This window comes from Dipodomys merriami, unplaced genomic scaffold (assembly GCF_024711535.1).
Source record: "Dipodomys merriami isolate MVZ:Mamm:240054 unplaced genomic scaffold, mDipMer1.0.p SCAF_31, whole genome shotgun sequence".
Taxonomy (NCBI): domain Eukaryota; kingdom Metazoa; phylum Chordata; class Mammalia; order Rodentia; family Heteromyidae; genus Dipodomys; species Dipodomys merriami.
This window is the reverse complement of record NW_027204604.1, coordinates 11,239,369-11,263,691: the sequence shown is the minus strand read 5'-3', so window position 1 is coordinate 11,263,691 and position 24,323 is coordinate 11,239,369. Positions and strand designations below refer to the sequence as shown.

General features: G+C 52.6%; 1 protein-coding gene across 1 annotated transcript in view; it reads right to left on the bottom strand.

Annotated features, from left to right (window-relative positions):
- Positions 1-242: 242 nt before the first annotated feature.
- Positions 243-24,323, bottom strand: part of Lrrn2 (leucine rich repeat neuronal 2) — a 56,167-nt gene continuing 32,086 nt past the window's right edge. Inside the window, 3 exon segments of the mRNA XM_070041721.1 lie at positions 243-984; positions 986-3,302; positions 16,836-16,907. Of these exon segments, the coding sequence (XP_069897822.1) occupies positions 853-984; positions 986-3,064 (2,211 nt within the window). The 5' untranslated portion in view covers positions 3,065-3,302; positions 16,836-16,907 and the 3' untranslated portion in view covers positions 243-852.

Sequence of the window (24,323 nt, the reverse complement as noted above, 5' to 3'; positions counted from 1 at the left end):
TTTGTCTCTCTTCCCCCAGTTCTGCTGCTCACAGCTGTGGGGGTTGGAGCAGATCCAGAGGCCAAAATTCAACACAAAAAGTGAATGCTGTTCAGTGGTTCCCCTCTTCTCCCTCTCAGCCCCTGCCCAGCGCCTACACCTCCTGCCTCTTCCAGGCTTTGAAGGGATCCCAAAGCCGGTGGTCTCCCCTGACACCTGGTATGTAAAGGACTCTTTTTCCTTTTGTTTCCTTTCCCCCCCTCTTTATCATTGTCGTATTATTATTGTTTATTTTTATTTTTTACAAAACAGGAGAAAAGAGTGAATTGGGTTGGGGGCAGGTGACACATTTCTCCACAAAGGTACAAAATTGCCTTATAGAAAGTCAGCTTCCGAGATCCCAGGCTGGGGGATGAGGCATTCCTGGGCACCCTCTCCCCAAATGTCCATCAGATCCAGCTGTAGGTCACTTCCACTTTGGGGTTGGGACCCCAAAGATGGGAAGGAGAGGCCTCTTTTCAGCCCTTGCCCAGGAGGGGAATGAGCAAGCAACTGAAACTGTACAAAGAAAGGGAAGAGGAGGGGGGTGTGCATCCTGCAGGCCAAAGGCCGGGGGACACAGGCAGGGGACAACCAAGCAGAGGCCCAGCAGCCCCTGGGCACAGAGATAGATGGGGAGGGGGGAGGCTCTGGCCAGAGTCCTTCCTGTTCCTTGGAGATTCCTCACAATGCCAGCAGAGGACCCACAGAATGTAAGAGCCACTTTCAGGAGGCCGCAGGTGTACCCCTGAAGTGCCAAGCCCCGTGTGTCATGGTCCAGCTGCCAGGCCTTAAGCGCGTGGGTCCATCCACGTTCCTGGCAGGGTACCTGGCTCAGGTCATCACTTCCCTTTTGGTACAAAACCAAAAAGTTATCCTCGTTCTTTCTCTGTCGCTGAGTAATGGCCACGTTTCAGGAGTGCTCGAGTGGGGGTGATAGCCTTTCCCCTTCTGAGGATCTGGACGGCCGCCTCCCTGGGTTCCACAGCAGGACAAGGGGAGCAGACACCACTCGGACTGAGGGGGTACTCCAGCCCCAGAAAGCCCAGGCTGGAAGGAGAGGCCGCCCACCTACCCTCTGCCTGGGCTGGCCTGGGCGGAGCCGGGCGGCGAGCCCAGCCGCCAGCAGGACGGCGAGAGCTAGCATGGCTATGAGCCCGGGCCGGCCCCCTGGGGCTCGGTGGCAAGGTGAGGCCTCTTTAGTCCTGGCCCACACGCAGGCCAACTGGGTGTGGGCATCGGCAAAGGCCACTTGCAGGCAGGCCCAGTACTCTGTGGCCTGGAGGAGGCGGGTCATGTTGTAGCTGCGGATGCCCTGGGGCAGGCGAGCCAGAGCAGCGGCTCCCCGGCCCCGGGGGGAAGAGGCGCTCGACCAGGTGAGGTTGGTGGACACTACGTTAGGTGGAGGGACCCAAGCCAGCAGGATGTGGTAGGGATGAGTCTCCTGTACTCGGAGCTGCAGTCCCTGGTCCTCGTCCCTGGCTGGCTGGAAGGGAGCATGGCCCACCGCCACAGTGACCGTCTTAGAGTCAGCCCCTACCAGGTTGTGGGCGACGCAGGTGTACAGCCCTGCCTCCTCCGCCGTCACCCTCCGCAGCTCCAGGGTCCCCTCGGGGTACACCCGGTACCTCCTGCTTACGTGGGCAGGTGTCAGTCGAACCCCAGCTGGAGTGACCCAGTAGATCTCGGGTTCGGGCTCAGCCAGGGCTCGGCAGTGCAGGGCGGTGCTGTCCCCACTGGCCACCTGGAGGCGGGAGGGGAAGCTGCGGGGGGAGATGAGGGGCAGGCAGTCGCCCGTCATCTCCCGGAAGGGCACCTCCCGCACGGGGCGACGCTGGAGATCTGGGGGTTCGGCACACAGGGTGGACTGTGGCTCGATGAAGCGGATGCGGGTGCCCGTGGCGTTGGCCCAGCGGATGACACAGTCGCAGCGGATGGGGTTGCCGTGGAGCCCCACCTCCTGCAGGTTGGGCAGGGCCTCCACCGTCTGCTGGTGCAGGGCAGTGAGGGCGTTGTTGTTGAGCATGAGCGTCTCCATCTGGGGCAGGTGATGGAAGGCTCGGGGGTGGATGAAGGACAGCCGGGGGTTGTTGGTGATGTCCAGTTTGGTCAGCTCGGGCAGGTTCACCAGGGCAAACTTGTCGATAGAGACCAGCTCCTCCATGTTGTTGAGCCCCAGCTCCTTGAGGTGAAGCATGTTGGCGAAGTCTCCCGGCCCCACCCGCTGTAGCGGGTTCTTGTTCAAGTCTAGGAACTTGAGTCCGGGCACCTGCTCCAGGGCACGCCTGGGCACCCTGGCCAGCTGGTTGTCATAGAAGGAGAGGCTTTCCAGGGTTTGCAGCCCCTCCAGGGCGTAATCAGAGATCTCCCGCAGGCTCATGCCTGCTAGCACCAGGCTGCGCAGGTTGGCCAGGGGCCGGAAGTTCATATCTAGGATGGCATCCACCTTGTTGCCACCAATCATAAGGATCTCCAAGTTGGGCAGCATCTCGAACCAGCGGCTGTCAATGGCCCTCAGCAGGTTGGAGTTGAGGTGCAGCCGTAGCAGGTTGCCGAGGCCTGCGAAGGCCCGGGGGGCGATGCGGTAGAGCTGGTTGTGGTTGAGATAGAGTTCCTGTAGACTGGCCAGGCCGGCAAAGCTGTGGTCCTCCAGCCGGCTCAGCTGGTTCTCCTCCAGGTGCAGGCTCAGCAGCTGGGGGAGGGCCCGGAAGTCACAGTCACGGGCATCGGAGAAGCTGTTCTGAGACAAGTCCAGTTCTGTGAGGTTGGGCAGGTAGGCCAGCTCGCTCTGGTCCACACGGACGATGCTGTTACTCTGCAGCAGCAGAGTCTGCGTCCCCTCGGGTAGTGCCGGGGGCACGGCTGTCAGGAAGAGGTCGTTGCAGTCCACGGTGGTGGCCTCTCTGTAGGATGAGCGGGGCGTGTACCAGGGCCGGATCTGGCAGGCGCACTGGGGCGGGCAGGGCACACGCCAGGGCACCACAGGCACGGCAGCGGTGGCACCGGCCACCCAAGCTAGCAAGAGGGGGGCCACGAGGAACCTCATGGTGGAGCTGCGGGGGAAGGGGACCCTTCACAGTTGAGAGGCCAGGGTCCTTCTAGTCTTCGTGGTCTGCAGGCTGAGGGTCAGCAGCCCTGGCGGTGCCTGGGCATCCCCCCTCCCAGGGTGCTCATTCTACTTGGGAATGGGTGGGCATCGCTTTGTGCCCTCCTGGGTGTGGCTCTTCATCCTTGTACAATGGGCTGGCCCTGCTCCTTCATCACCACGGTTCACCAGGACAGCCCTGGAAGGAAGGGACAGAGTTAGGGAGACAGCCAGGAAGCAGGTTCTAATCTCCCTCCTGCCACATTCCCTCCTCTGGGCAACTCAAGAAGCCAGAGGAGCCACAGAGGGTTTGGCCCAGGCCTGACGCAGGCCTCCTGGGCTCTGTTTTGTAGTCCTTAGGGCTAAGAGTCCTTTTCTAAAACTTGCTCAGAGAACAAGTGAATTTTCCCAGAAGAGCCCTGGGAGGGAACGGTGTGTGTCTGGGAGGGAAAGAGAGTGAACAGGCTGGAATTATCATCATCTTCACAGTCCTGAGCCCAGAGAGATGCAGGATAGATTCTCTGACCTTTCCTGCTCTTTCCTCTGTCCCTGTGTGGGAAAATGGAAGATAAGTGATAGCTTGTGAACATCCTTCCGGTGATGTAGGTGGGAATAAGAGCAGTTTCTAAAACACAGGCTGGACTCGCTGAGATTCTGGAGGTGAGGGATATTGGGTCCTGACCCCCACATCCACCCAGGCTGAGGCAGCAGGTCCCAGCGGGACCTGCTGAACTTTCCTCCTAGCCAATCACTTTGGGTTTTGGCAACTTCCCCTCCTAGAAGCATGGGCTTTCCTTTTCCAACTGTCTGTCTGCGCTGCCTAGAAAAGGCAGCCGCAGGGTTCAGAGCCCTGGGTCCAGATTCTCAGCTGGACAGGTAAGACATTCTGTAATCTGGCCTGGCTACTTCTTGCTTTTGTCTCTGCCCTCCCTCACACACCCATTGGGTGTGGATCTGTTGGGCTGACTGGCTGTCCTTCATTGTTGCCCAGACAATTCCTACTTGTTCTTCAAGACTCGAGTTCAGGCCCTCCTCCTCCCCTGCAGCTTCAGGGCTTGGCTCTGGCTCCCACACAGCCACACTCCCTCTGTCACAGGGAGTGGGAGAGCGCTCTCCAGCTGGAGCACCAGCATGCTGAGGGGCCGGCAGGAGGTACCCAGGCAGGTGTGTGGTGTGTAGTGTAGGGTGAGGCTCTATAGGCCTTTCTTCCAGGAGCTCTCCCTAATCTGAACTCAAGCCGCTGCACTTTCCTCCCTCTAGGAGTCACCAACCCAGCTGCTTTCTCAGGCCCCATGACCAGGCTGTGCTGTCCTGGAGGCGGGTCCAGCCTTGACCTAGAACCCAAGACCCCGTGTTCTCTCCTCAGGCCTTGTTTGACTCCTGAGTGGAAATCTGATTCCTGGTGGATTTTTCAATCACAGTTGGGCCTAGGAGAGCAGCAGAGTCCTCTGGTATGTAAGATGGGGGACCACTGGCCTCCAATCTGGCTCCTGAGGGCCCCCCTCTAGGACTTGGCTTGTTCTCTGCTTCCTCTTCACCCACAGTGCCTTCCCTTGTCCCTGGCCCCCATTTGCTGGCTTGAGGAGTTCCCAAGCCTTCCATGCACACGATGCATGCAGGCATACATGCACGTATGCATGAGTTTACCCTGAGTTTTTACTGGTTAACACACACACACACTCCTATGCAAACCTCTGTGCCTTTCAAGTCACGGCCCTTGGCTTGCTCTGGCTTGGCTGGGGAGGCACAGCAAGCCCACAGCTCCTGGGCCAGAGGCTGAGGGCTGGGCTCTAGGACCCAGAGGCAGCAGCTAAGGACTCAGGTTCACACTGAGCTTTGGGCTCCAAGCGGGGTGAAGGCCCAGATGAGTCCAGGCTCATTGCCAAAGCACACAGTGTCTCCCAGGAGGGAGCTCAAAGCTGCCCACTCACCTAGCACCACCAGTTAAGGCTGACTTGCACACGGCACACTTGTGCCGCTGTTGTCCCCCCTCCTCCACACTTGTGGGTTGCTGCAGGGACAGCGAGTTGTCTTTTATAGTATCTCTCATCTCCCAAGTGATCAGTTCAGACGACCACGTGGACAATTTTCCCAAATGGACTGCAAGCTCCTTGCAGCAAGAGGCCTTGTCTTACACATCCCCAGAGCACCGAGTGTAGGAGTGCGTGTGCAGAGGGTGAGAGAGCTTGTGAGTGAAAACAAATGGTAAAATGTGCAGAACACAAGCACATGATAGTGAAGCCTCCCAGCACCCTTGTGTGAAGGCAATGAAGAGATTCTTTAGTCCATCTATCCTTCCTTCCTTCCATCCTTCCCTTCCTTCCTTCCTTCTCTCTCTCTCTCTCTCTCTCTTTTTTTTTTTTTTTGATGCCAGTCCTTGAACTCAGGGCACTGTCTGGGCACTGTTCCTGAGTGCTCTTCCACTTGAGCCACAGCTCTACTTCTGGCTTTTTGGTGGTTAATTGGAAATAAGAGCATCATGGGCTTTCTTGCCTGGGCTCAGATCTCAGCTTCCTGAGTAGCTAGGATTATATTACAGATGTGAGCTACTGGCTCCTAATTTCATTTTTTTTTCCTGGGAAGCAACAGGCTCTGTCAGAGGTGGTACAGTTTCTATGTGGTGAGGAGAAGATTCAAACCCAGGGTCTTCAACTCTGTAACCTGCCCTACCAACCCAGTCACTGTGGACCAATACAGGGGCAGAGTGCCAGGCTGGCTTGGCCAAATCTCTTTAGGAATGGATAAGGGTCTTTAGCAAATCTAACCTGCCTGCCACCTGCTGGACCCATCAAATTCCCTTCCCTCCCTTCCGCCCACTCTCCCTCCCTCCTTTCCTTCCTGTTTTTCTTCTTTCGGTTTGCCAGTACTGGGACCTGAACTCAGAGCATCAGACGCTTGCTTGGTGCTCAGCTCAATGCTGGCACTACTATTTGAGCCAAACCTCCACTTCTGCCTTTGTCTACCCAGGCTGGAATTGAACCTTGATCCTTAGCTCTCAGCTGCATGAGTAGCTTAGATTACAGGCTAAGACCCCAGTCTTGACTTGTCTAGTGCCACCCACCTCTCCTCTTGTCTAGAGTTCTTCCCTGAACAATGTTTTTATGTGAGAGGGGGGTAGGCCTAGAACCACAGTGACAGAGCCAGCCGCTGCACACCAGGCCTCTGCCAGCTTCCTGTCTGGGCAGTGGATGCAGGCTGGGGGAAAGAGCATCCTGGAGCCCACAGTAGGGAAGCAGGGGCAGGTGCCCACTCCAAAGACAAGCCATTCTCTTTGGAAGGGCTGGCTCTGCCCTACTTCTTCCAGGAAGCAAATCAGGATTAAGCAGGCATGAAACGGATTCTCACAACTCCTGTTCAACTAAGAGCCTTGGCCCCCTCTGGCCCTCCCCCTCCTCCCTGGCATTGAGACCCATCTGGTATTGGGATGGAGGAAGCAGTTGGTGAAGACAGAGTCTCTCCCTCCCCTCCTCATGCCCTGCCCAGCCCCTGGGAGCTGAGGGTCCAGAGGGAGGATGGCCGGCAGGCGGTGATCGATTGCTTGGCCTTGGCTGCTTTAGTGCCAGGTCCCCCTGAGCTGCGGAGACAGATGTGCAGCATAATTGAGTGTAGCTTTGATAAACTCCGGCCTCCTCTGCAGCAGATAAGCGCTGGGTGGGAGGGGCGGGGGGGAGGAGGGAAGCTGGCCGGGTCATCTGTACCTGGGGCTCCAGCTCTTCACTCCCACCTCTCGTTTAAATACCCACGAAACCTCAGTGCTGGGCGAGACGATGAGCTTATCCAGTCTCCCAGAGCCTGAATTCTATGTCTAACTTATACAAAGAAGACATGGTGGACCAGCTGAGAGGAATCAAGGCCTGGAGATGAAGGTTTGAATCTGGCTCTGTTTTCCCCTGTGTGACCTTGGGCAAAGTACGTGACCTTGGAGATGACTGGTTGCACGTGAGAAGAAAGAGGATGAAGTCAGTGAATTTAAGGTTCCCTAATGCCAGAGAGTCTTAGCGGAGACCCTGGTCTCAAGTGGAGGTGGAAAGGGAATTTTGGGTATCAAAGATGAAATGGATTATAGGGACGGACAGCAGGGCAGTGGCTAATGTGTGTGGGAGCGCCCAGAGGAACCTTCTGGAATGCTGGGATTATATCTTAATCTAGGAATGGGGGTTGTTTGGGCGTTTGCATCCATCGAACACCCCCCTCTGTAGTTCTGTACCTCAACAATATAAAGCAGTCCTCCAAACCGTGACGAGAGAGGGAGATAATGAACAAGCCTGGCAAAGCCCCACTTCCCAGCTAAGGCACTGGAGGTTCTCAAGGGGAAGTACTTTGCCCAAGGTCACGTACCTTGCCGTTCCCTATATCTAGAAGCAGCTCTTCACCTCTGCACCCCTCCCGGTCCTGCGCTGAGACCACGTGGCAGGGCATAGCCGCAACCTCCCGGCGTGCTTCTCCTTCTCATCACAGCTCTGGGGGCACTCATGAGGCACTCGGGCAAACCAGAGGTGGCCAGGAAGGGGGCCTGGCTCTGCACGCCTCGCCGTCACCCTCTACACGTTTCACCTGGCAAACATCTCCCTCCCTCCACAATCTGCTCTGGCTTCCCCTCCCATCTCTGTCACCAGTGGCCAGGCCCCACCACCATTGTGATCTGCCATCTCCTACCTCACACACTCCCCCCAATACACGTGCTCTTTCCATTCCTGGTCTTGACCCTTCCAAAGGCCTCTTTTAGGCTCTCCTGCTCACCTTAGAGGGGCCCTCTCATTCCCAAACAACCAGGCTCCACCAAACCTGATTTGCTATTTCCTTCCACATCCCAAGGCTCTCATTCTGTCTGCAGTGCCCTCCCTAGCTTCAACTATTGAATTCTTCTTCAGCCACAAAGCCCTATCTCTAACACCCCCTCCTCTGTGCCGTTTTCCTGAACCCCCTTAGAGAAGAGCAGTGACTCCCATAGCCGCCTTTGAGACTCTGACCAGCCCCTTCCTTATGCTGCACTGGGAGTCTGTCTGCCTGGCTGGGCTGTGAGCCCCTTGAGTATAAACTGGTGACCAAATTCTGGATGCCCAGAAATAACCAGAGAGTGCCCAGGGCAGGGCCCCTTCCTGGAAGCCCGGGAGGTCTGCTGTGAACTGTGAACATGATCCATCAGTGGGCCAGGAAAACAATTTACACCTGTTTTTAAAAAAAAGCTTAGATAGGATCTGGCTGTGTAGCCCAGGCTGGCCTCAGATCCTCATACCTCAGTTTCCTGCTTGCTCAGATTACAGGCATGTACCACCAAGCTGGACTAGTATGCATTAAAAAAAGAAGGTAAAATAGGAGATGTCAGTGTGTTGTATATAACTAGACTAAATTTTTTGAGGGGTGGGGTAGTACTGGGGTTTGAAGTCAAGGCCTTGTACTTAGTAAGTAAGCACTCTACCATTAAGTTGTGTCTGCCAGCCTCAAGTGTTGTTTTGTGTGTGTGTGTGTGTGTGTGTGTGTGCCAGTACTAGTGCTTAAACTCAGGGCTTCTTGCTTTTGTGTGGCTTCTTCACTCAAGGCTGGCACCTTACCACTTGAACCACACCCCCACTTCTGACTTTTTGATAGCTCATTGGAGGGAAGAGGCTCACAAACTTTTCTATCTTTGAACCACATTCCTCCAAGCTCAGCCTCCTGTGTAGCTAGCTCCAATGCTGTTTTGAGAAGTTTCCCATCGACCTTTACATCCACACACGCATACATATGGGGACATGATACACAATGCACTGTTCGCCTTGGGCCTTGGCTGAAAAGGCACACAAAAGCCAATAATTCTGAGCATGTGTTTAAAGAGCTGAGTGTCTTCAGCTGTAGGGAGGCCACAGGGATGATGATTAAGTCTTGGGAGAAAGATGTGACCTCCCGAAGGCTTCCATACACCCAGGTATATATTTACCAGCCACTCTCCTAACAACCCTGGGAAGCAGGCCTTTTACACAGGAAGCGTGCTCAGGAGGCCAAGGGGCCAGCCTGAGGTCCCCAGCTGGAACATGAGAACCAGAACAGGCCCTACTGCATCCACCAGCCTGGCCTTGCTCTGGGGTTCTGGTTCAAGAGCTCACCCGACCTCCCGGGTGGCACAATCGGAGGCTGCTCTGGGTAGAGGGTGAGATTCCTTTGCCCAGTTTTGCTCTTTGCACCTCTCTGGATTGCCTGGGGCCAGGGTTTCACAAAGACCCCTTCCTGGGCTGAGAGGGAAGGCACACTGGGAGGAAAGAGACTTGTTGCCAGGCAGGAATCTCCATAATGCCCACTCTGCTGCCTGGCCAGGCAGACGGGATGAGAACTCCATGCTTGGAAGAGAGCCTGCCTCGTTATTTCTTAATTAGGATGGAAGATGCCAGTAGGTAGCACACACAGTCATTCCTGTCTGATTGCACTGCACCAAAGCGGGCTGCAGGGGAGGGGAGCTGGTCTGACAGGGCGCACGGGGCAGCCGGGCTGAGCCCACCTCCTCTCACTGCTCCATCTAATCCGACCCTGGTATCCCACGCCTGTCACCTCCCTCCCAGAGCCTGGAAGTTCAGTCTCCTGCCTCTTCCTGCAGACAGTGCTCCTCAGGAGCAGGAGAGAGACACAGGCTTCTAGCACTTCTAACAGCCTGGCACATGGTAGGATCTCAGAGCATAAGACAAGATGGCGGAAGGGCTGGTTGTCTCAGAGCTCAGTAGCCAGGGGGCTTCCTTGCCCCTCTCCCATCTCCCAGGAAGCAGATAAAACCCTACCTCAGAGCCCATCTTCCTTGGACACAGACCCCCGGCCCCCACCACAGCCTCTTCGGCCCTTCCTTGCTAGTGGCCCTGAAGATGGCACTTCTGTGTCGGCTCATTTCTGAGGACATGACAGGATCTGAAGTGAACCTTCCACTACCTTCTGGAACTCTCTTGGATTCCTCAAGAAAGCCTGAGGATCCCACCCATCTCCCAAGAGTTCAGGCTAGTGGCTCAGCATGCGTCCGGCTCTGCACCAGAGTCCCGTCTGATACTGGCTGGCCATGTGGTCTGCAGTGTCCTTGCTTGGATTCTTCATCTATTGGAGGTAGGGGGAGACATCCAGAAAGTGCCAGAAAGTTCCTGGGGCTCAGCAGAGTTTCTTTCCATTCTCATCTACCTTAATTTGGTGGAGACCTGCTTCTTGGGCTGGGCCACACCGTGGCTTCTAGCTCACCTTCGCATTAGGTGATCAGCCCGTCCTCTTCCTGGGAGCCTTGCCACTGAGGCCACCCAGGAAGTCACCGGGGTGTCAGTGAGGGGCGGGGACTCCTGGTTCCAGGTCTCAGCTCTGACTCAGCTCACCTGTAGATCATAGAGGCCCCACAGCGTACTCGCCCCATAAACAACTCGCTGCAGCTGCTCCTGGCTGAGACGGCCACTTCCAGAAGGGCCCTAGTCATCCGGCAAGATGGCTTCTCACAGCTTCTACCCTGGCCACAGCCACTAGCAACATCCCCCGCTAGCCCAGGAGCTTCCCAAGCTCCCTGCCTGGGGCCAGATGGGGTGCCAGGCACACTGTGGTTTTCTTTAAAGCCCCCCTCCCCCAGGAAGCTCCTTCACCACAGTGGGTAAGTAGGGGGCAAGAGCAGGGGTGGTGGGGGGAGAATGCAGAATCTTTTCTCTCAACATGGTGGCTTGACATACACACAGTTATTTTGATGGTAGCTGCCATCTTAAAAGAAGTTACTTTAATGATGCCACATCCTGTTAAAAGAATTGCTTTTCTAGGGGCTGGACTTGTAGTTCAAGTGGAAGCGCAGCAGCTGAGTAACACGTGTTTGAGTTCCTGCTTTGATCAGATGTCCTGATTTTGGCTGATTGCTTGGATCAACCCTTTTCAAACTAGCCAATCATGCGAGAGTGTGGGTCTATGTTCTGACCAATCAGAAATGAAGGGAAGTAATGCAGTAGGGATAAAATCTGAGTAGAATGCCTGCCCACTGCTCTCTTACTTGGCTTCCTGTCAATAGCACATCTTTCTGTGAAGCAAACTTTGTCTTGCCAAGTTCCTTTCGAGGTGGTGTCCTTATGGGACACCCCAATATCCTGAGGCATTCCTAACAGGGACAGCTTCAGAGAGATGCATGCCATGCTCTTTCTTGTCCCCTGGCCTTTGCACATGAAGATGCTGGCCAGGACTTCTCTTCACTTGAGTATCTGGGGAATTCCTCTATGAAGCTTTTCTGACTCCCAGTGTCTACTTTCCTCCCTCTTCTATCCTTTTACGAATCTGCTTGCTGCTGGGTGGCTCATGTTTGTAATCCTAACTTATTTAGGAGGCTGAGATCTGAAAATTGTAGTTCAAAGCCAGCCTGGGCAAGAGAGTCTGTGAGACTTTTATGTAACCACAAAAAGGTAGATGTGGAGCTGTGGTTGAAGTGGTAGGCACTTGTCTTGAGTGAAAAAGCCACAGGGACAGCACCTAAGCCCTGAGTTCAAGTCTCAGGACTGGGGAAAAAAAGCCTCTTGTATAATGTAAATCCTATACCTCTTTTCTCAGACTGTAAGCTGCGGGAGGGCAGAGCAGGAGAGGGGCTTCCTGGCCCTGGCACTAACTGGCAGGAAGCCTAGGGGAGGAGGATTTGCTGGGAGTTGTGGGTTTCTCTCCTCTGTGGCACGGAGGGGAGGACCCCCCGGGCCCAGGGGGATGGGCCGGCGCTCAGCAGAGAGCCTGAGCAAATGGGGAACAGGCCAGTTAAACACGGAGAGAGGCCAAACCTCTTCCAGCGGCAAGGGGAAATGAAATCAGAATGAAAATTGATGAGGCGGAGAGGAAAGGAGACTGGGCTCCTCGGCAGGTTTGCCAGATAGCGCTGAGCTAAATCACACAGCTGAAGCAGCTTGGTCCGGCTAGCTTGGGGCTGGTTGGTCGCCTTCACCTCTGTCAGGTGTCTTAAGGCAGGCTGAAGAGAGAAATGACTGCAGCTGAGAGGTTTGGGGGGTACGTCTCCCTGTTCCTCGCTGCAGTGGGGATGGCCTGCCAGTCCTTACCCTCCCATGGCCCGCCTCTGCCTTACAGTTCCTCCACTCCTTCTCCCCTACCTTCACCTCTCACCCCACTGCCCTGAAGCCAAAGGGGAAGCAGAGAAGAGCATGGGGATTGCGGCTGGGGACACAGCTCAGGAGGGCACGGTTGTGGATGACCACCCCAGTCCTTCTCCAGGCCTTGGCTTCCTCATCTGCAAAGTGGGGGGTCAGGCTGGAGCAGGGGGTCCTCAAACCACGGCCCCTGGAGCAGCAGTATTGGCAGTTCAAGAAAATGAGTTTGAAATTCAGCCTTCCAATTCCTGTCCCAAGCCTCTAGGATCAGGGCCGGGGGTGGAGGTGTGTGTGTGGGGGGGATAAAACCCTGAGATTGGCCAGATCTTCCGGAAGCTTCAGGAACCTCACAGGGGCAGTCTTGTAAGCTAAGAGATGGCGGCACACAGATGTGCTCAACTGAAAAGCTTCTGTCCAGGAGGAATTTGGGGTTGTTCGTGTTGATAGACATGTTGATATGCTGACCCCTGCCTCTGCCCCAGACCCAGGAAAGCCTTTTGTTGGAGGTTGGGGGGGGAGGGAAAGTAGGAGAAAAATGAGGGAAGGGAATAACAAGTTTGACAAGAAATGTACTTATTACCTTATGTAACTGTAACCCCTCTTTACATCACCTTGACAATTTAAAAAAAGGTAGTAAAAAATTGTTTTTCATTAAAAAGCCTTTTTGTTTTGGCTATACTGGGATTTGAACTCAGGGTCTCCTGCTTGCTAGGTAAGCACTCTGTTACTTGAGCTTTGTCTCCACAGATCCCACTAATCTCCCCCCACCCCAAGTGTTGTGAGACACTGTCTTGACATGTACTTCAAGCTTGTCTGAATTCTTCTGTAGCTCTGTCTGGCTTGAACCTCGCATCCTTCTGCCTCTACCTCTCCTGGGTATTGGGACTGCAGGTGTTCACCATACACCTAGCCTACAAGGAATGTCTTTATCTCAGGAGCATTAATGGCGCTCTGACTGTATGCTAGGAACTTCATGCGGATGAGGGAATTGGGATAAAATTAGTAAGGAGGTACAGGTGTGGTGGATTTACAGGTTCAAAGCAAACCCAAAGCCCTCTAGAGTAAAAAAAAATCACAAAGCCCAACGCAGTAGAGTGGAATTCTGACTTATGAAGGAAGTGAGGCAAATAATTCAGAGGAAATTCGCTAAGTATCATTGACTTGTGTACTAAAAATGCAGTTGATAGAATGCAAATTGCACTTCTATAAAGTGGGAATGCTGGTCAGGTCAGCAGGTCAGATGATGGAAAGCATTTGACTGGCAGGAGGCACCAGGGGCAGAGGCCTGGGGCGAAGTCTGTGAACCCATGTGGGCTGGAGAGGATCCTGTGGGCAGAGGGCAGCCACCGGGGACAGAAAACACATCTCCACGCCAGTCTTCAATAATCATCATTACTGGGCTGGGAAGGTGGCTCAGTGGTAGAGCGCTTGCCTTGCATGCCTGAGGCCCTGGGTTTGATTCCTCAGCACCACATAAGCAAAAAAACAAAGCCAGCAGTGGTGCTGTGGCTCTAGTGGTAGAGCACTAGCCTTGAGCTGAAGAGCTGAGGGACAGCACCCAGGCCCAGAGTTCAGGCCCCACGACTGGACCCCCCCCAAAAAATAATCATTACTGATGATAATCAGATTCCTAGTTCAGGTCTATAACTTCAGGTACTTGGGAAACAGATCAGCAGGAACATGGTTCAAGGCCAGCCCAGGCAAAAAGTTAGTGAGATCCCTTCTCAACGAAAGAAGTTGGATGTGACCGTTCATGCTAGTGATCCCAGATACATGGGGCAATGTGAATAAAGGAGGATCACAGTCCAGACTGGACTGGGCAAAAAGAATCTCTTTGAAAAAATAAAGGGAAAAGGGGTAGGAGTATGGCTCAGGGGGTAGAGTGCCTGCCTAACAAATCTGAAGCCCTGAGTTTAAATCCCAAGACTATCACAACAAAATATTCCACCAGACCAGATGCAATGAGAACTCTTTTATATCCACCACCCTATGTTGCTAAGGCCTGAGTGCATGCATGATCCTAAACTTGTGCTGGAAAGTTCATCCTCAGAGCTACAGTGTTGGGTGGTATTGAGGTGATAAGGCAAATGCATTAATGCCATCGTGGAAAGGTGTGAGGGAGGGAGTCACATCCTTTTCTCTCTGTTCGACTTCTGTCACTGCAGACGCAGTAGTCCTCCCTTTGGGGACCCAGTGCAGTCAGCAAGGCCTCACTAGATGCTAGTTCTTTGGTCTTGAGTTTCCTGGGTTCTAGAACTGTGAGAAATATATTTCTATTCTTTTTATAAAAAGAATATTCTTTATTCACACACACACACACACACACACACACACACACACACACACACACGGGGGGGGGGGTCGGTCGTGGGGCTTGTACTCTGGGCCTGGGTGCTACAGTGCTACTTCCAGCTTCTGGGTGGTTTACTGGAGATAAGAGTTTCATGGTTTTTCCTGCCTGGGCTGGCTTTGAACCATAATCCTCAGATCTCAGCCTCCTGAGTAGCTAAGATTATAGGCGTGAGCCACAGGCACCCGGCTCTTTGGTATTTTTGTAGCAGCACACTTAAGGCATCTTGGTTCTCACAGATGTGAGTGACCCTATTTTAATGCAAACTTATTGGGTGACTTGTTCAAAGTTATACAGCAAACAAGTAGTGAGGCCGAGCCTAGAGGACACAATATCCTTTCAAGCCCAGTCCTTTTCCCATTGGAGGGCAAAGATGATAATGTAGCCACCACTGGAGCCTGACAGAGCGCCTGGTCTTAGGCATGTGCCTGGCAGGAGCTGCTGACTGGGCGCTCACAGTAACACTAAGGTGCGGAAACAAAGCCCCATTTCACTGATGGCAAAGGGTAGGATCCTGGTCCAAGAACATTTGGCTGGTAAGGTCAGGATTTGTCTGTTTCTAGACCCCCAAGTTCTTACTCTGCTGCTTCCCTACTGTCTGGTGCTCTCTCCTCTTCCTTCCTTTCTTAAGCCAGAATGGAGTGCAGAGATTTCCAGTTGATTTCTTCTTCACTGAGCTCCCTTGGGTCTGAGCCAAGTCAGCAGAAAAGAATTGGGCCCTGATCTACACTCCACAGCCCTCCCTCAAGGGAAGACCCGCCGACCCACGCTGCCAACACTTCCTCTTCCCACACCCAGCCGCGCCTTCCAGCCCAGTGTGCCCTGGGAGGTGTGTGGGGGAGGGAGGGCGAAGCAGCACCTGAGCATGGTGGAGAGAAATGCTTCCATCTGTGATTAAAAAAAAAAAAGGGCATAATTCAGTGACTACAGCAAGTACAAAGGAGTATAGGCTAAATCAATATTTAGAAGCTTCAAAATTAAACTAATTAAGAGCAAGCCTTAATGACTTTTACTGTCTGGGAATAAAAAAGACAAAAAGCCCACCTATATTTCATGATTCCACTTCGGTAGCTGGTAATAACTTGGGGAAGGAGCAGAAAATAGAGCTCAGCCGGCTCATAGGCTGCACTGCAGAGACAGCACCTTGTCCTTGGTGACAGAAGGTGGGGAGAAGGGAACAGGATGCAAAGGACATGTGGTGGAAGGCCGCTGGCTAGGAACTGTGTCCCCCAAAGGTTATTGAAATCCTAGCTCTGGTTCCTTGTGAACAGGATCTTGTTTGAAAGTTAGGGTCTTAGTGGAGCTGTGATTGGAGTGGTAGAGTGCCAGCCTTGAGTGAAAAAGCCACATGAAAACTCAAAGCCTTGGGTTCAAGACCCAGCGTTGGCGTGCGCGCACACACAGACACACGGACACACGGACACACGGACACACGGACACACACACACACACACACACACACACAGAGGAAATAGGGTATTTACTGATGTAATCAAGTGGAGATGAAGTCACTAGGGAAAAGCCTCATCTAGTATGATCCTGGTCCTTGTTAAGAGAAGGAAAATACCACATGAAGACAGACTGAAGTGCCACTGAGGGCCAAGGCACACCACCATCAGAAATAGTAGAGGGAAGGATGCATTCTGTCTCTCCAAGGAAGGTGTCTCTGCACACTTTGAGTCTGGGTTTCTAGCTTCCAGAGCTATGAGACAACAGGTCCTGCTGCAGCTGGTTGGTAATCCTCGCTACTCAGGAGGCTGCCATCCAAAGGATTGGGCTGGCTTGGGACTATAAACTTAAAAATCCCCCAGACTCTTCCAAAATCAGCAAAAAGAAAGCCGGGCAAGCAAGTGAGCAAATACAAGGCCCTGAGTTCAAACCTCTCAGTACCTCAAAAAGTTATTTTTGTACTAGGGTAGTAAGTTTGTGGTACTTTGTTACAGCAGCCCTGGGAAGCTGATACAAGGATTCTGGATTCTAGTCTCTACAATGCCACATAACTACCTGGGTAAACCCAAGGAAGATGCTCATCCTTCATGTCCCCTGGTTTTTTTTTCTTTTTCTTTTTCTCCCCTCTGAAAATGGAGTTAAGGCTCCCATCTTCTGGCTCCTAGAGAGACACAGGTCAAATGAAAATACCAGTGTACCTGGAGTGTGAGTTCCATACCTACACTATCTAGGGTTTATGTTTAGCAGAGAAAATCTGTAGAGACTCAAGAGCCATCTGTGAGGTGAGCAGCAACAGTGTGGCCTGCTCCCAGGACCAGTCTAAAGCTCCAATCAGATCCTGGGACTGAGCTCAATTTTCATCGTTAGAGATAGTCGATACCTGATAGGATTTTCTGTTGTCATTTTCAATAGGGACTCCACTTGCTGCCAACTTGACCCTAGTTTTTCTGATCTGTAAAAAAAAATGAAAGGTTTGGCTGATAAAACTTGAAAGTTTTTTGGTTTTGATGCCAGTACTGGGGTTTGGATTCAGGGTCTGGGTGCAGTCACTAAGCTTTTTCACTCAAAACTGGTGCTCTACCATTTGCACCACACCTCTGCTTCTGGCTTGTTGGAGATATGAGCCTCATGGACTTCCCAATCAGGCTGGCTTTGAATCATGATCCTTAGGTCTCAGCCTCCTGAGTAGTTAGGGTTACAGGTGTGAGCCACTGGCACCAGGCTTTGAAAAGTATCTTTTAAACATCATTCTCAGGGTAGGTGTAGGTGTAGGTGTGTGTGTGTGTGTGTGTGTGTGTGTGTGTGTGTGTGTGTGTGTGTGTGTGTGGTGTGTGTGTGGTGTGTGTGCATGTGCGTGTGTGTGTGTGTCCATCTAGCAGGTGTGACCATGTACACCTGTGATCCCAGCCCTGGGGAAGCAGAGGAAGGAGGATTGTAACTTCAAGGCCAGCTTGGGATACACAGCAAGACCCTATCTTAAACAACAACATCATCAAGAGAGCACTGTGTTCCAGAAACATTTTTCAGCTGCTGGGTGATTCTGAGGGGAGCCAGCCAGCCCGGCAGGCAAAGAGCAGGAGTGCTCCAAGACAGCGCTCATCTGTGCCCCCTACTGCTTGGGTTAAGGGACAGAATTAAGGGAGAGGGGATGTGAGAACAATTTTCCTCTGTCCTTTTCTCTGCAGCTTAGCAGGCTTGAAAGGAACAGAAAAACCACACAGGCGGCAAATAAAATCTCGATCGATCATGAGATGGTTGGCATCCCGAGCTCCCGTGTTCATCTTAAACAAATGTCCTAATGATCTCCCTGCTTCGCAACCGACTTGTCTTCCAGCACAGTGGCCCAGGGCAGCGGAGCCGGGAGCTCAGCTCTGCAGAAACCTTTTTGAGGGGCAGAGGGAGGGTTTTTAGGTTATCCCAACATTTCACAAGGTGCTTCGCCTTGCAGCTGTGTATGTGTGTGTGTGTGGGGGGGGGAGACCAGTCTTCCTGTCGTGTGACCACCTTCCCTGGCCAGAATCACTGCAGTGAACGAGCATGCATTGGCATACAGCTCTCCCAGGGATGGGCACCATCAGCAGCGCCCAGGATGGTCACCACCCTCCACCACAGCCCAACCCCTGAGCTTACACCTCACTATGACACATCCTCATGCCACCAACCCCCTGGCCCCTACCTGCCCCAGTCCCCAGCAGCACCCTCTGCTACCACCTCCCTCTCATCCACTGCTACAAGCCCAGGCCTTGGAAGCACCCAGCGCCACATCTACCTCACCGCTGTGATGTGGCCAGAATGGGGAACAGATATGGATTCTTTCATGGAGAGAGAGCTGAGATGGCGGGACCCCGATAGCAGTAACATGAGGACAATTGAATTCATTTGTTCGGAGTCAAGCTTGTACACGATGACACAGGGACAGAGCCAGAGGATGGGGCAGGCAGCACACGCACTGTGATGCTGGCCGGGGAAGCGGGGAGCGGCCTGCAGCAGCCAGCGCAGCCAGCACACTGCCTGGGGGCATAACAAGGCAATCGTGCTCCCTGTCAGCTCTGTGGTTTTTCAATCCGAGCTGCACCTTAGAATCGGAATCAAGAGATGATTTCTTTTGTGTGTGAGTGTGCCCATCCTGGGACTTAAACCTGAGGCCTGGGCGCTGCCCCTGAGCTTTTATGCTTAAGGCTAGCTCTTTATCACTTGAGTTACAGCTCCACTTCTGCCTTTTTGGGTGGTTAATTGGAGGTAAGAGCCTCATGGACTTTCCTGCCCAGGCTGGCTTTGAACTGAGATCCTCAGATCTCAGCATCCTGAGTAGCTAGGATTACAGATATGAACCACTGGCACACAGCTTTTTTTTTTTTTAATCATTTTCTTATATCAGTTATTCCAGTGGGTAGGGATTTTTGTTTCACCTCCATGCTCATTAATGCTGTATTCCAATCAATTTCACCCTCTCCATCATATTCATGAAGGGATCTTTGAAAACATATGGATCGCTGCCTTCTACTCTAGACCAAACAAATCAATCTCTGAGCTGTGCAATCCAGGTGTGGTATTGAAAAAAATGCAGGATTTGTTTGTAAACTTCTTTAAATATCAAAACTAAAAAACCTCCAGAAATCTGTTTTTAAAAAATGAAGTGTAGAGTTGTTGATGCTGAAATACTTAAGATGTATATTGATGCCTGCAATTTTCTCAGAAATGCACCAAAAAATAAGATATATCGATGGATAGATTGGGGAACAGCTAAGCGATAAAGCAAATGTAGAAGGTTGGTAGCACCTAGGGGAAAGTGCATGGTAGCTCGCTGTAAAATTCCTTAACTTTACTGTCTATTGGAAATTGTTCACAATAAAACATAGGTGAGGGATGTGTGTGTGTGGGGGGGTCCTCAACTGGTTTTACTACAGAGCCACAGCTGGCAACTCCATAAGCAAGTGAGTCTCTCTCCCCTCTCCACACAAATGAAAGAACAAACCTGCTGGGTGCTGGGGGCTCAGGCCTGTAATTCTAGTTACTCAGGAGACTGAGATCTGAGGATCACAGTTTGAAGCCGGCCAGGGCAGAGAAGTCTGTAAGACTCTTAACTAGAAAAAAGCTGAAATGAAGATGTGGCTCAAGTGGTAGACCACCATCTTTGAATGAGAAAGCTAAGCAAGAAGCCCAGGAGCCTGCTGGCGCCTTGGGGGTCAGTGCCTCTACAGAATTGCCCGGGCTGTGTCATACACCTTGTGCTTGCCCACACAGGAAGGCCACCTAGACTCCACTCAGTGTCACTAGCTGTCACATGGCCCTGAGTTCAAGCCCCAGTACTGATGGGCACGCATGTACACATACTGTTTCTCATCAAGTCAATCTGACTCTGGTCCATGGCTTACCAATCCAGAGCATGGCAGGGAGACTGCAGACAGTAGGAGGGAACAGGGCAGGGAGATGTCTGCTTGCCCTGGGCTGGCCAAGCAGACAGATCAAGGGCCAGCTCTGATCTGCACAGACTTCTCTAGACCTGACTCTAAAGGCCGGCTCATCATTCTTCCCTTCCTAGGAAAAGCCAATGAGCCTGGCTACAGCAGGGGGAGGTGTGCAGGGGGACAGAGCAGGGGGCCCAGAGGATGGGCGAGGTTGCGATACACCCCTCCGGGCTCATCTGTATGCTGCTTCTGCATCTCCAGTGTCTGCCTGCCCGTCCTGGCGGGGGTGCCATGGCAACACCGTGCTCTTTAAACACCGGAGTTTGTGCTGCCATAGCAAGGCGGCATTAGGCAATTTAATTAAGGAGCTGGCAGCAGACAAACTTTGTGAGTTAAAGGCATTTTTATTAAATCCCATTGTATTATGCAGCTTGGTTCCCCCAGGAGCATTGGAGCTGGGAGAACACAGGAGAATTTGCCGGGGTTTCTTTGCCTTTTCTCCTAGTCTCCCTCTGCTCATGCTTTCATGAAGCAGAGGGGAACCCCAAGTGTGATCGTCTGCTCCCCACAGCTGGAAGGCCCACAGATGGCAGCTTGGGACTGTGAACGCAGAGCCACTGTTCCCAGAGGCTGTGGGGAAGGGAGTGGTGAAGGCTAGGCTCTTCTGAACAGCTCAGGGTTCTACCACGTGATCTCACAAGCCCTCAGCCCTGCAGTGGGAACCCCTGTCACCCCCATTATACAGATGAGGAAGGGAGGTGCAGGTGGTGAAGTACCTCGCCTCTAAAGTCTTATCAGCAGTACACAGCAAAGAAGCCCCACAGAGGTTTGGAGCTGATGATGTGGCCAGTGTGATGGCCATGGGACACCTAGTGACACAGAGCGCGTCTGGTTGGCCTTCCTGTGTGAGTAAGCACGGGTGTGTGATGCCTGGGCAGTTCTGCAGTGGCACTGACCCCCAGGGCTTCAGCAGGCTCCTGGGCCAGAGCACCAAGGAGACCCCTGTGGCCAAGGAGATGGTTGGCCAGGCCTGGCCTGGGCTACACAGCCCATACTTAGAAGACAGAGCCATGTACCTCAGTGCCAGGGCCTGGTGGAGCAAAGGGAAAGAAATGCTTTCCCATCTATGAACACAAGTCTCACCCTGGAGACGTGACACAAGATGTCTGTCCTCCACATCTGCACACAGCGATATACTCCTGGCTTCTGTTTCTTCAGTTCCCAGATGGGGGAACACATGCCTTGTCTGTATTTTCTTGCTGTCCCAGGGGCTGCTCTTGGGTCCCACTGACAGAGATGGGAAAGGACCCTGTGTGCCAGCTTTTCTGCCCTGTACTCTATCACCCCTTCTGATCTGGGTGCATGGAGGGCCCAGGGAAAGGAGGAGGAGGAGGCAGATTGGGAGGAAGGAAGCTGTTAGCTCTTTGCCCACCTTGCAAACAGCCCTCCTCCCCATCCAGTCTCCTCTGTGCCCCCCAACACAAACACCTCTGCTCAGGTAAGATTGCCCCAAGCGCCCACAGCTAGTGGGGACCACATCCTGCAGGGCTAGTCCCTGCAGGGAACAGCTGATGGCTTTCTTTGATCCTAGCCAGGAGTCATTACGCACCAAATGTCTAGTTTAAACAAGTGATTAGGCAGCTCTATTACAAGTTCACATGCTCCCACTGGGGAGGGCTGGGAGCAGGAGCAGGAGGAGATCTCGGCACCTTGCAGCCACCCCACTTCGTCTTACAAAGCCATGTCCGGTGGTGACCCCTGTGCCCTGTGGAAGGACAGGCATCTGAGGGTTCCAGGAACCATCATCCCAAGGGGCTGGGAACCTGTCAGGATTTCACACATAAAGCCGATGCCTGATTGCACAGGTGGCCCAGTACCCCAATACACTATGGTGAACTGGAAGGACTGGAGAAACATTTCTCCTTTCCAGGCCACAGAGGGTAGATGGTAGTGTGCTGATCTTCTTGCAAAGAGGCAGGGGAAAGAGTTTTCTTGGCTGCGATGAGCTGTGTGTGGATCGCAACTTGGAGTTCCGCCTTCCAAGGCACCTTCCTACCTGCGACTTTGTGTACAGTCCTTGATGGTGAACACAACAGGCAGGGCTGGATCTCTCCACATACTGTCGAGAAGCTCCATAGCAGCTTCCTCAGCACAACGATTGCTTTCTCCAACTCAGTATAGCCCTGGACCTACTGGAGACTTACCATGCCTCCATACTTGGTCACCTGATCAAAATCTCCACTCGAAAGCTGTGGAGAGGAGGGCTGAAGGAGGAAATGGGAAGAGCAGGGACTCCAGATACTGGGGGAGATGAGAAGGGCCAGGGCATCTCGTACTTTGTTTTGGGTAAAAAAACCCACAACAATAAAAACAACCCATGTTCTGAAGAACTTTGCCACTTGCTTCTATATGTTGGATGTCTCTTATTTTTCTTTGGGTCTTAGTGAATGTTCTTCACGAGGGCATTCTAGTTTTAGTTGAGAGGAAGCATGTATTGTTACTACACAGATTGTGAGCGAGTTGCTGGGCGGAGGATAGGAGAGAGTAGAGAGGAGAAAAAGGAAGCAGGATGGTTATATCCAGGAACAATGGTTGAGATGGGCAGGCTGCTCCCCGGCACACACGAGCTGCTTCACTACCCGGGAGCCAGGTCCCAGGCCAGCCACCCCGACTCAGAGCTGGGATCCCCCCACAGTTCACACTGACCACACCCTTCCTACAGGGGGGGCAGGACCTTTGTGGGCGTGGCTGGTTCAGTTAATGATGTACAAGGAAGCCAGAACTGGTTCACAGTGACCGGAAGATTCTGACTGTGGATAGGAAAGGAGCAGGAAGGCAAGAAAAAGCTAGAAAGAAGGAAAAGAGGGTTTAGGGAACCTGTCCTGGCAGGGTTAATTGTTTCTTTCCTTCAAGAAATTCCATGCCACATTGAATAAATAAAATACTACATGATGGCAAAAGATGTGTTCTCCAGTATATTAGATAGCACCGCAGTGTTACCCATCTGTCAGCTGGCATCAGAATGACGGATGACTTATCAAAAGCCACCCTGACATTTCCAAATGAGATGTTTTGATAGAAGTGCCATTCAACAGGGCCAAAGCCCCAGATAGAACCTGCATGTAAATGAGGAACATTTGTCACCTTTGTCTCACCTATTTAAAGGTTTCCTGTCTGACAACAAGGCTTTTTCTCCAGGAGGGCTCAGGAGGGAGAGGGTGGGCAGACTATAAGAGGTAGGTAGAAGGTGGGCAGGTGAGAGGAAAGAGAAGAGGATGTACCAATCCCAAAAGAGCCCAAAGGGGAAGACAGATGGGAAAACGGCAAGGAAGCCCAGGGAAGCAGAGCCAGGTGATTTTTGTTGTTGTTGCTTTGTGCTGAGTCACCCATGACTCAGGAGAAAGCAGCAGCCAGAGTCACAAGAGCTGTTCAATATGGCGGCCCTACATGTGGCCACTGGGAATTTAGGAGGTGGCAAGTCCAAACTGAGAGGAACAATGTGTGGAAATGGACCCCAAGTTTTAATATGAAAAAAAAATCTCCAATTTTCCACCTGAGCATACTTGAAATAACTTTTATATCTGGGGTTCATGTTCACTTCATCTATTCTTTTTTTTGGGGGGGAGCTTATATGTTGCTATTGAGCAGTACACACCTAGATTAGAGAGATTAGGGTTGAATCCCATTTCCTCTACTTTGGTGGGGACTCGGCTGAAGAGGTGTCAGGAAGTGACATGGGCTGCACCCCTCTGGGTCAGGGCTTGGGCAAGTGCAGGAGAGATGCAGTCGCCTGAATCATTGGAGGGACGGGCATCCAGGCCCCATCCAGCTGGACACTCTAAGTCTCATACTGATCTGGCCCAATTGGAATAAAAGACACTCCAAGGATCCCCAGGAAAACCAGCTCAGAGTAAGAAAACCTCTCCATGCCTAGCTCCATGAACTTTTCCCCCAGCACCTTGTGAGTCTCCCCCTTGCCAGATACAATGTCCTCTCCCAACTGAGACTCAAGGGACCTTGGTCTGCACTGACTTGTGACTATGGAGTTGGCGCCACCTTCCCTACTTTTCAGATGAGAACTATGAAGCTCAGGGACTGGAGGCCCCCAGGGGTGGCAGGTTCCTTCCAGGCTGCTTTGGTGGGTAGGCAGTAGCTCCTTATGAGCAATGGGGAAATATAAAGGAGATCTACAATGAAGGAAGGGATCAGAAGGTTTCAGGGAGAACAACACAAGAATTAAGCTCTTCAATCAGCCTAAGTGGCACCCAAGGTCATGAGATGTCACGGATGGGTTCTTGGAGTTCCACCCACCTAGGATTAATGACAGGCTTCATTCCAGCCTAAGACAGGTCAAGGAATAGTTCTAAAACAACAGACCTTCACTCACCCTTCCAGACCAGTAAACCAGGCCCTAGAGGCCAACTTGAATTGAGTAAACTTCCCTCACCCTCGGGACAGTG